An 11,655-nucleotide genomic window follows, 5' to 3' on the forward strand; every position below is an offset into this window, starting at 1 on the left:
GGGGGTTTAGTCCCCCGTAATTCCCACTCTGGGGTAGGTGGAGTCTGTTCAGTGTGACTGTGGTTAATTGTGCCAACCTCAGCACAGGATCTAACTATCCTTCACCTTTGTGTTAGAATGTGCAAGCCAACAATGTTTTTTTTAAATTCTCATCTCTCTTCTTTTGGTTATGGCGTTCAACAATGTGTTTTAATGAATAACACATTCGTTACAAACAACAGGAAAACAAGGCATATGGAATATAATGAATACAAATGAATGCTCATTCACAGATAAACCTGATACAAATCTGTGATCAACATTGGGCCTGTATTACATATGAAGGCCTTTGAGCTTATTTCCTCTCTTTTGTTTCCTCCCCTTTACTGAAAATAGCAGTTATGTTTGACATTATGCTCACAACAGCGCCAGCCATTAATCTCTGTGGAAACTGATTGATAGACTGCATCAATACCATTTAAAGGCATGGTAAGTGTCCCTATATACACATTTTTCAACTGCATATACAAAATATTCACTATCACATTGAATAACAACATTGATTTTGTACAAATGGGTACAGGTTTATTTTATTTGTCTATTTATTAAAATAAATATGTTGGGAGCATTAAAGGTATTATAAGCAATTTTATATTACTTTTCACAATGCACATTGTTAATAACAATAGGCTTTCAATTAGTTAAATGCACTGAAAAAATGTTCTAAATTTGAGTCAGACCTAAGAAAAGCACCTTAACATTAAGTGTAGGTGTGAACAGTCTTTGAATAGAGTCAAATTGAATTGTCTGAAATGGCATAATCTCGACAGATGATTTTCTGATACCGAAAGCCATAAGTTATTGACATTTGACAACACCGATAAGGCTTTAGGTAGTGTCCCCACATCGCATTTAGCATGTTTCACAGGTGCAGTGCAGGGTATATAATATGTGTGAAAAGAAAGACAGTACCCACACATTTTGTTAAGATGTTCAGATGTTCCACAATAACGCACCAATATTTTGACTCACAGTTGCATTATTGGGGTGCATCTGAAAATATTGTGACTATATTCTCCTTCCTTCCCTGTAGCTCAGTTGGTAGAGCATGGTGTTTGCAATGCCAGGGTTGTGGGTTCGATTCCCACGGGGGGCCAGCACAGAAGAAAAAAAAAGAAAAAAAATGAAATTGTATGAAATGTATGCATTCACTACTGTAAGTCGCTCTGGATAAGAGCGTCTGCTAAATGACTAAAATGTAAAATGTAAATGTTCTCATAGTATGTTTTGGACATCTAACCCCTTTTAAACATTGTGTGAGCTACAGACTTCTGGGTTGTACCATTAGATTTGTTTATAGATAGATACCAACCATTAACATGGGTTGAGTGGCATTTGTGAGACAAGGGTGGATCGCTGGTCTTTTTACAAAAATGTATGTAAAAGCGATCTATGAAAAACTGAAACTCTCACAAACACACACGTAACATATTTTGCTCTATGACGCTCACAAGCTACACAAGAGTCGTTAAAACATAAGGGTTTCTTCTACATAGAAGATCATAGTGAATCCCAGGACATAGTGTCTATAATACTGTAATAAGCTAACATAGTTGCTGTGACAACTCTGAACTCCACACAGTTGTCACTGACTAGATATTAATTTCCCAGTGAGCAAACATTCTGTACTTACAGCATTCATATAAATTCATTTTTCATGTGTTTATTTTGCTTTAGCAGAGTTTAAAACATGTGTTTGTGTAGTTGTTTATGTCAAATAGTTTTGTGTTGTACTTATAGCCCTGGTTGTCCTGAAAATAAAATGTTAAAACATTTCATTGTGAGGAAGAATATAAGGGCTGGACATGCAGATAAAAGCCGATTTTTGTTGGGGTCTCTGGACTGATAGGGTTAACTGAAGACGATGTTGGCGATGAAACTACAGAAAGCCATTCATATCCAATGGAAGAGAAGCAAAATGGGCAGCTTCATCAAACTTTGGTTTCGCCCTGTTCAGACTCCATCACTCATGCTCGCATCGCCCAACGGTCCCCTCGCCCACTTCACTTCCATTCATTGAAAATGTATGGGGCTCCGTTTGTGTTATGTGTAAATTCACTGCAAGGCAATCAGATCAAGTGTTAACCAGTGATAGTGACACCTGAATAGCTATTGTTTTGGTGGTGTTCAAATCAAGTCACATTTTATTGGTCACATGCAGATGTTAATGCGAGTGTAGCGAAATGCTTGTTCTTCTAGTTTCAACTATGCAGTAATATCTAACAAGTAATCTAACAAATTCACAACAACGACCTTATACACACAAATGTAAAGGGATGAATAAGAATATGTACATATAAATATATGGATGAGCGATGGCCGTGCGGCATAGGCAAGATGCAGTAGATGGTGTAGAATACAGTATATACATATGAGATGAATAATGTAGGATATGTAAACATTATTAAAGTGGCGTTATTTATAGTGACTAGTGATACATTTATTACGTCTGTTTATTTAAGTGGCCAGAGATTTGAGTCTGTATGTTGGCAGCAGCCGCTCTGTGCTAGTGATGGCTGTTTAACAGTCTGATGGCCTTGATATAGAAGCTGTTTTTCAGTCTCTCGGTCCCAGCTTTGATGCACCTGTACTGACCTCGCCTTCTGGATGATAGCGGGGTGAACAGGCAGTGGCTCGGGTGGTTGTTGTCCGTGATGATCTTTTTGGCCTTCCTGTGACATTGGGTGCTGTAGGTGTCCTGGAGGGCAGGTAGTTTGCCCCCGGTGATGCGTTGTGAAGACCACACTAACCTCTGGAGAGTCTTGTGGTTGAGGGCGGTGCAATTGCCATACCAGGCGGTGATACAGCCTGACAGGATGCTCTCGATTGTGCATCTGTAAAAGTTTCTTCAGGCTCCTGAGGTTGAAGAGGCGCTGTTGCGCCTTCTTCACCACGCTGTCTGTGTGGGTGGACCATTTCAGTTTGTCTGTGACGTGTACGCCGAGGAACTTTAAATTGACCACCTTCTCCACTACTGTCCCGTCGATGTGGATGGCGTGGTGCTCCCTCTGCTGTTCTCACTTCGGCTCTTCCATAGTAATGGCGTCTTTTTGTAAGCACTAACTCCGCCATGGCCAAAGCATATGGAAATGTTTTTTATTTATTTGGTGGGGGGTGGGGGGTTGGTTAAACACCGAAGGTAAACACAGGCTTAGGAGATCTTATATGTTTTGTTCTGTGAGATCATCTTCATCAGTTAACATCACTTTTGTGAATTCTGAATAATTTATGTAATAAAAACAAACAAATAAAGACATTTTCCCGAAAGGTCATGTTAACTGTTAGATATTATCTCATAGAACAAAAGGTATAAGATCTCTGTACCTTATTTTCGGCGTTTATCCCAAAACCCCATTCTTTCCCCATTAATTTCCCCCATAGGAATGACTGAACGAACCAGAGGCAACTAATTTCTGTATCAGTCAGTAGACAGCGCCCCCTTGGGTGCACAATGGAACAGTCTGCATGATCATTTGTCATACAGTCCCAGTCATCTGAAAATATATTTGTCACACATATATCATACTAAAGCCACATAAATCCTACTGGTGAAACACTCCAGGAAAAACAATAGTTTTGGCACTTTTACTCACACACCGTGAAGCCTAAATCAAACTGAATGTAAAACTGAATTTGTTCTGTTTCCTTTACAGGATTCTCTCACGGCTAATGGTGAGAAATTTACAATTACCATATCTGGCGGTGACCTCGATAATTATTATGACGAGTATAATAACTACACCGATACCAGTGACACGTGCTGTTCTACTGGGGAGGTGTGCAGCTTGGAGGAGGGTATGAGTTTTGATGCTGTGTTCCTGCCCGTGTTCTACTCCCTGACACTGGTTCTGGGGCTGCTGGGTAACGGGTTGGTCCTGTTGGTTCTGGTCCAGAGGAGGCGTGGCTGGAGCGTGACTGACACCTTCATCCTGCACCTCTGTGTGGCTGACATCCTGCTGGTCCTCACTCTGCCCTTCTGGGCTGCTCAGGCCACTGGGGAATGGAGCTTCGGGACCCCCCTCTGCAAGATCACTGGAGCCATATTCACAGTAAGGGGGGTGGAGGGGAGGGGCTGGTCTGAGAAGCAAGAGTATACGTCTCTGTAATAACACAGAAATAAACTGCAACGAAATTGTTATCAAGATACCCAATTACAGCAGTAGTCTTTGTCTGAACCTTGTAACAGTTGTATAACAGTCATGTTTCCCTCTGTCTCGGTGTCTCTGTCTCAGATCAACTTTTACTGTGGCATCTTCCTGCTGGCCTGCATCAGTCTGGACCGCTACCTGTCCGTGGTCCACGCAGTCCAGATGTACTCTCGCAGGAAGCCCTGGATGGTGCAGGCCAGCTGCCTGTCTGTGTGGCTCCTCTCCATCCTCCTCTCCATCCCCGACTGGCACTTCCTGGAGTCTGTGAGGGACACCAGACGAGACAAACAGGAGTGTGTCCACAACTACCCGTCTCTCTCCCAGTCTGGGTTTGACTGGCGCCTGGCCTCCCGCCTGCTCTACCACATGGTGGGCTTCCTCCTCCCATCTGCAGTGCTACTCTTCTGCTACTCCTGCATCCTGCTGCGGCTGCAGCGTGGCTCCCAGGGCCTCCAGAAGCAGAGGGCCGTCCGAGTCATCCTGGCCCTGGTGCTGGTCTTCTTCCTCTGCTGGACGCCCTACAACATCACCCTCATGGTGGACACCCTCTACTCCAACAGCACCCTGGTGGACACCTGCGAGAGCCGTAAAGCCCTGGATATCTCCCTGACGGCTACCTCCTCTCTGGGCTACCTGCACTGCAGCCTCAACCCTGTGCTCTACGCCTTCGTGGGGGTGAAGTTCCGGCACCACCTGCTGGACATGCTGAGGTCCCTGGGCTGCAAGCTGAAGAGTGGAGTCAGGCTGCAGACTGCCAGCCGGAGGAGCTCCATGTGGTCTGAGTCTGGAGACACCTCCCACACCTCTGCCATCTATTAAGGACTTATCTCTCTATCCCAAGGTCTCCCAAACTATGTCCTAAGGACCCCAAATGGTGCATGTTTTGTTTTTTACCCTAGCACTACACATCTGATACAAATAATTGGCTAATCGTCAAGCTTTGATAATGTGAATCAGCTGTGTAGTGTTAGGGCAAAAACCAAAACGTGCACCCCTTGGTGTCCAGAGGACCGAGTTCAGGAAACACTGCTCTATCCTGTTGCTCTTGTGTTGTCGTTGTCGACTCAATAAGTGGATTATCAATGTGACCTTTAGCCTACTCCAACTTCCCCTCCAGTAGATTTGGGCTGGAGGAAAGGTTGTTAGATCCGCCGTGTTTCACCATCTTTTCCCAATAGAGCACGCTCAGAAAACAAATTATTTTGAAGAATTATTGCCTATTAAAGAAACTCTTTGTAAATAATGGAGCCTATAATGAAGTTACACATAAGTAAATCAGTTGTACATACAAACAAATTATAACGTGATTACAAAATTACATTTCCACTATAAAAAAAATATATAAACATTTTTTTTAGAGTATGAACAATATCTTATGAGTTTTAAGCTTGTCATTTATAATTTTACTTATCTGCTTTATGTTTTGTTAAATGATAACTGGCATATGTGCTCCGTTATAGTTAATGCATTTGTTATTACTGACACATTGATAAGAGAATTATCTAATAAATGTAAATGAATCAATAAACCATGATGAATTATTAGTCATACAGCAGGTTTAATGAATAATCAATGTAATGATCAATGTAGGGATGAGAACACCCGTCATACCAGATTTTAAATTAACTTTACTGGGTAATCACACTTTGCGATAAAAGGAGATGCGATACTCAGAAAATCAGCTAATATACAGTGCTCGGCGCCATCTTGGACGCAACAGTATGAACCAGCTCATCTTCTATAATATTGTCAATAATCGCCTACCTTTAGTTGTCTTCATCAGAAAGCATCCCAGGTCCACAACAGATGTATTTTCGGTCAAAAAGTCCATACTTCACGTTCCATTAGCCTGATGTTGGTAGCGCGTCCTATGGCTCTCAATATCACCAATGACCTTAAATTCACCATCCAGATGGCTTTTCAATGTGGCTGATCAGACCACACAGGAAAAGTCACCAGATGTCAAAAGTCATACCACCCTTTCAGAACCGTGTTTCTTACTACATTAACCTCTTGAGGATACCCTAGGATAGGGGGCGCCACAGCGCATTTTGAAAAAAAATCGTTCCCATTTTCAACGGCCTACTAATCAAACTCAGAAGATAGGGCATGCATATACTTATTATATATGGATAGAAAACACTCTAAAGTTTCTAAAACTGTTTGAATGGTGTCTGTGAGTATAACAGAACTCATTTGGCAGGCAAAACCCTGAGACATTTTCTGACAGGAAGTGGATACCTGATGTGTTGTATTGACTTTAAACCTATCCCATTGAAAAACACAGGGGTTTAGGAATATTTTGGCACTTCCTATTGCTTCCACTAGATGTCGCCAGTCCTTTCACAGTGGTTTGAGCCTTATAGAGTCAAAACTCAGTGAATGACAGGAGTTTGAAATTGGTCACAGGGGATGGGCCATCACCATTAATTTACTTATCCTACCAAAGACATTATATGGATACGCAGCAATATTGATACATAGGCTAAGCAATGTATCAAGGGGAGGGAAGTATAGTAGAGTAGTTAGGAAAGGGTGATGGCCTAGAGGATAATTACTTAAATAAAAAACAAATTTTTGTAAGAAGATCCATTCCAACATTTGGAATTGGACTTATTGAACTATTCCGAATTGAGGGGAAGACGGGGTGTTTAACAAGAATAGATAAGTATAGCAAATGGGTAGAAGCGTTCCCAACTTACTTGGTGGACATGATTATGGTAGCTAAAATATTAAGTCCAGATATTATCCCTAGAGTTGGTTTACTAGGAGCCATCTCTTTAAATGATGGATGACAGTTTAGCTAATCAGGTAGAGCCTATAGAATGCCAGAGTTAGAGATACCAGAACAGGTAGACATGGAAATTGAAGAAATACTAGCAGAGCACATGAGAAGACTGTTTGTTAACCAAACCCGTATGTCCAAGATTTTGTGTTCAACAGGTGAATTACAGGAGAAGGTGATTCACTCAATCCAGCCAGGAGACTGGGTGTGGATCCAGTCCCTGAGGAGAAAAGACTGGTAGCAGTCCCGTTGTGAAGGCCCATACCAGGTTCAGCTAAACCACTGCCTTTGCCATTAGAAAAGCTGAAAGAGTCACTTGGGTCCACGTTACCCACTGCAAGGAGGTATGTACACATATGAACCCTGCTGATCACATACAGAGTTAGGAGAAGAACCGATACCAACAGGGTCCGGGGGTTACCTCCTTAACGAAGGTTTCCTATCCCGACCGTTCATCACTGTGTGTGCTCCTAGAGGTGTGAGTATGGGGTGGTACCTAGCAGAGAGACTAAGGGCAGGAGAGGGTTGGCGGTTTTTGGGAAGAGTAGAGACTCTGAGCTGCATCATAGTTTTAGTAACCTTTCTGATACATTCAGATCCACCACCTTCCGGTACTAATCATAGGATACCGTTGTCATTGAGAAGAAGTAGAAGATAAACTATATAATACACTGATGAGTGACATACAGAATAAGGAATCAAAGAAGATCAAGATGTAGAATTTAAGGTAAACATTAAACAATTTCCTGGGGAAGCAGACAACTGTACAGGAATTGGGGTTGGCCAGATTGAAGTACTCAGCCAACCCACCTCGGTTCACCTAAATTCCGGATGAATACCAGTGTTATAGATACAAGAATGGCACCGAGAACTAAGATGATTTTAATGGCTGAAAGTAATCGTTAATGTGACTGACTTAGGTTTGAGAGATGAATAGAACATTCTTAACCTCACAGCACCTATAACTGATGAAGGGTGGGCCAGTACCAGTAAAGGATGCATACGATAGAAATTACCACAAAGGGTGGTTAGGAACTTGCGCCCTGGGGTTATTGGTCCAACCAGTTCGAGTTAGTCATCAGAGGCCAGTTATAGGAGGCTAAAGTAGGCACAGGAGGAGTTTTGACCAGGATGGGAGTAGCTTTACAAGATGGATGCTATTGGCATCCTCAGGGAAGTTCCAGATGAATACAAAGCTATGAATCAAATATGTGAAGGCTTTAACACTACATTATTTTGGTGGTTGACAATAAATAAAAATGTGGATGGGATTAATGACATCTTTTATAATCAACAGAGATTCATGAATGAAAACGGGGATGCAGTAAAGAGGTTCTCTGACCAATTATCCGCCACCCCCCTCATGACCTGGTAAAATAGACTGACTCTCGATAGGTTATTGGCAGAAGAGGGCAGTGTAGGTAGAATGATTAGGTTCAGCGCTACACGTACATTCCTGATAACACATCCCATGTTTGGGAAATGGAAAAGTGTTGTAAGAACTGTATTATGGGCTGCTTTCACCTGTATGAGTGTGTTTGTGTTGTGTGGATGTTGTCTCGTCCCATGTGTGAGAGGTTTAATCACCAGGACTCTAGAGAGATCGATGACGCAGCAGATGGTGAGATATGGACCGGTTCCGAGCTCCAATCAGTGGGAGGACGAACACAGGCCTCCAGGCCAGGAAGATGGCTCCGTCTCTTTCAATAACGAGGAGCCAATGTTTGATGAAACAATTTTCAACGTTTTGATAGAATTTTGAACGTTTTGATAGACTGTTCCTTCAATGAAAATGATGATGAAAATCCTGAATTGAAGTGTCATAATTGGAAAGAGACCTAGGACGGTCATTGATGGGTATAGGAGGAATAATTATGTATTAGTCTTGTTTAAATCCCTGTATCACAATTAAATCCCATATAGGGTGTGATGTATTTCCATATAGCGTGTGATGTATTTACATATAGCATGTGATTAGTAGGGTTCTCAGATAGCATCTGATCATTTCATGGTGAATTATTGAATCATTTAAGGGTGGAATTGATAAGAGAATTATCTAATAAATGTAAATGAATCAATAAACCATGATGAATTATTAGTCATAAAGCAGGTTTAATGAATAATCAATGTAATGATCAATGTAGGGATCGATTAGTCTGATTAGTTCCGGAAAGTCCAGGAACCACTGGAGAGGGAAAGAAATGTGTGTATGCAATTAGGAGGGACACCAGGAGACAGATGGTCAAGGGAGTAAAAGCTTCAAAGAATTCCTAACCTTGAGGGAAAAGAACAGGCTGAGCTCTGGATAGTGATAAACAGTGTGAGAAGTTTATGGGGGATGCAGGTCACCAACAGTTTGTGTGTAAATGCATGTGCGTAAGTAAGCAAGAACTATATAATGACTGTTTTGTTATCCTGACGCCAGAACGTTCTCTGAATAAAGCTACAGAAACCTTTTGCAGAAAGCTGAGTCCTTGCCTAATTATTATAACCCATTGTCTTACAAACCTTGGGCATTAGTCAAGGCGAATTGATTATTGATTATTATCATCAAGATATTAAATTCCTTTAACACACATGCAATGATTTTATGTATATTTCTTCATTAAAAAAATGCACAGTATCCTATGACAGGTTAAAATTTCAAGGAACCATAGTGAAATACTGAATCTCTGTCTTTTAATGGTTGGTTAATAGATGTCTGTACAGCAAAAACGAAAACCCTAGAGGAAGCCAGACTCAGATCAGCAGAGATGTAGCCACACCACCAACAAGGGCCTGTTCAGGATGATTCAACATCACAGAACAATCATAGACATGTATGATTGTCTGGCATGTAGAATGGGGAATTGTGTCAGCTCTATACATTACATTTCTATCTGTAAACATTCTGAACATTCCACCTCACTAAACACAACATGGTAGGCCTGCTGGTAGCCTAGCGGTTAAGAGTGTTGCACCGGTAACCAGAAGGCCGCTGGTTTGAATCTCTGTGGAGACTAGGTTAAAAAAAAATTGGCAGATGTGCCCTTGAGCAAGGCACATAACCCTAATTGCTCTGGAAAAGAGTGTCTGCAAAAAGATAACATAATTACCCAAATTCTCTGTGATTTCAGCTGAAAAATACATACTTTTACTGTGGCAGGAAGCCAAGTTAAGCTTACCAACATGGGGTGACAAAGCTTTGCACCAAAGGGCTTTGCACACAAAAAAATTAAAAATAACACAGGAGTGAAGAGTGATATGAGAAGTCACCACCCAAGATGACGAAGAGACAGTCTGCCTCTCTTCCTGTCCCTTCTCTGATTTACTACAGCATCTGTGCACCTAAATGTTTATTCTAGAAGGCAACAAAAACGTTCACTTGTTCCATTCAAGAGCTTCATAAGCACCTCAGCCTTTAGTTAGCTTTACTTAATCAACAATATTGAGTGACAAGACTTAAATTGACAGCATCACTCAGTCCAACTGAACATCTTGCCTCTACCACCATTTAGCAAGAAGAGAAAAGTATAATCAACTTTAGCTGATACAGGAAGAGAAACAGGAAGCAGGTCATATCTTGAGTTTGGTGTGTTGCTGTTACTGCCACATGATTTCTCTATCCTCCATATCTCATAGAAAACAAGAGGTGAAATATCACAGTGAAACAAAACATGTATGGTCATGAGCAAAAACAGGAAGGAGGAAAAGTGGTTAAAATTGTGTTTTGTGCAAAAAAAAAAGTGAAACTAGACATTCAGCTTAACCAAAATACAAATAGGGTCAAGTTCTGTCATGAATATTCCAGGTCAGTTCTTCTGTTCCATTCCATGTTAAATGTGTTCTGAATCACACACACATATATATATATATATATATATATATATATATATATATATATATATATAGTAACAGTTCAAAGTTTGTACACACCTACTTAATCAAGGGTTTTTCTATATTTGTACTATTTTCTACATTGTATAATAAGTGAAGACATCAAAACTATGACATTTTGATTTGTTTAACACTTTTTTAGCTTACTACATGATTTCATATGTGTTATTTCATAGTTTTGATGTATTCACTATTATTCTATAATGTAGACAATTATAAAACATTTTGAAAAACCCTTGAATGAGTAGGTGTGTCCAAACTTGACAGTTACAGGATATTTTTTTTACAACTAATTTACATTACATAATCTGGTCAAAAAAAGCCCATTGTATTTAAAAGACATGTATTGACTTGTATGTCAATGTTTAGCATTGAAAACAAAGGATTAGTGGGTCACACACCGTGCAACCCTAAAATCATCTCTCTTTCTCTATATCTCTCCCCACCCTCTCTCTCCACCTCCTTCTCTGTTTTCTCTTATCTTGCCTTCTCCCACAGTGTGACCTGGTTGACAATGCCCACTACAGTCCTCTCTTAGTAAAATAAACAGTGGAGTATTCAGATGGATACGGATTAACCATGGCTGTGTGTCATCAGGCCTGCCAAGGGCCTAAACAGCCTGTTGCAACAAAGAAATGAACTCAAGCCTGGGATTTTCTGGGACGGAGTGGGAAACCCTGTCTCATGCTGCTGTCAGACAGGGTAAAACCAGCCAGTAGAAAGGGTAAAAACAACATTGGGCTTCCCCAGAGTGGTCAATATATAGGATATTGTGACACCGACTTGAGGAAATCAAAAGTGAAACAA

The 11,655-nt window shown here is 41.0% G+C and overlaps 1 protein-coding gene across 1 annotated transcript; it reads left to right on the forward strand.

Annotated features, from left to right (window-relative positions):
- Positions 1-291: 291 nt before the first annotated feature.
- LOC106605567 (C-X-C chemokine receptor type 3) lies at positions 292-5,737 on the forward strand. Its single transcript, XM_014201358.2, has 3 exons — positions 292-468; positions 3,693-4,088; positions 4,272-5,737. The coding sequence occupies exons 1-3, from the start codon at positions 466-468 to the stop codon at positions 5,004-5,006; spliced, it is 1,134 nt and encodes a 377-aa protein (XP_014056833.1). The 5' UTR covers positions 292-465; the 3' UTR covers positions 5,007-5,737.
- Positions 5,738-11,655: the final 5,918 nt, after the last annotated feature.

This window comes from Salmo salar, chromosome ssa05 (genome assembly GCF_905237065.1).
Source record: "Salmo salar chromosome ssa05, Ssal_v3.1, whole genome shotgun sequence".
Taxonomy (NCBI): Eukaryota; Metazoa; Chordata; class Actinopteri; order Salmoniformes; family Salmonidae; genus Salmo; species Salmo salar.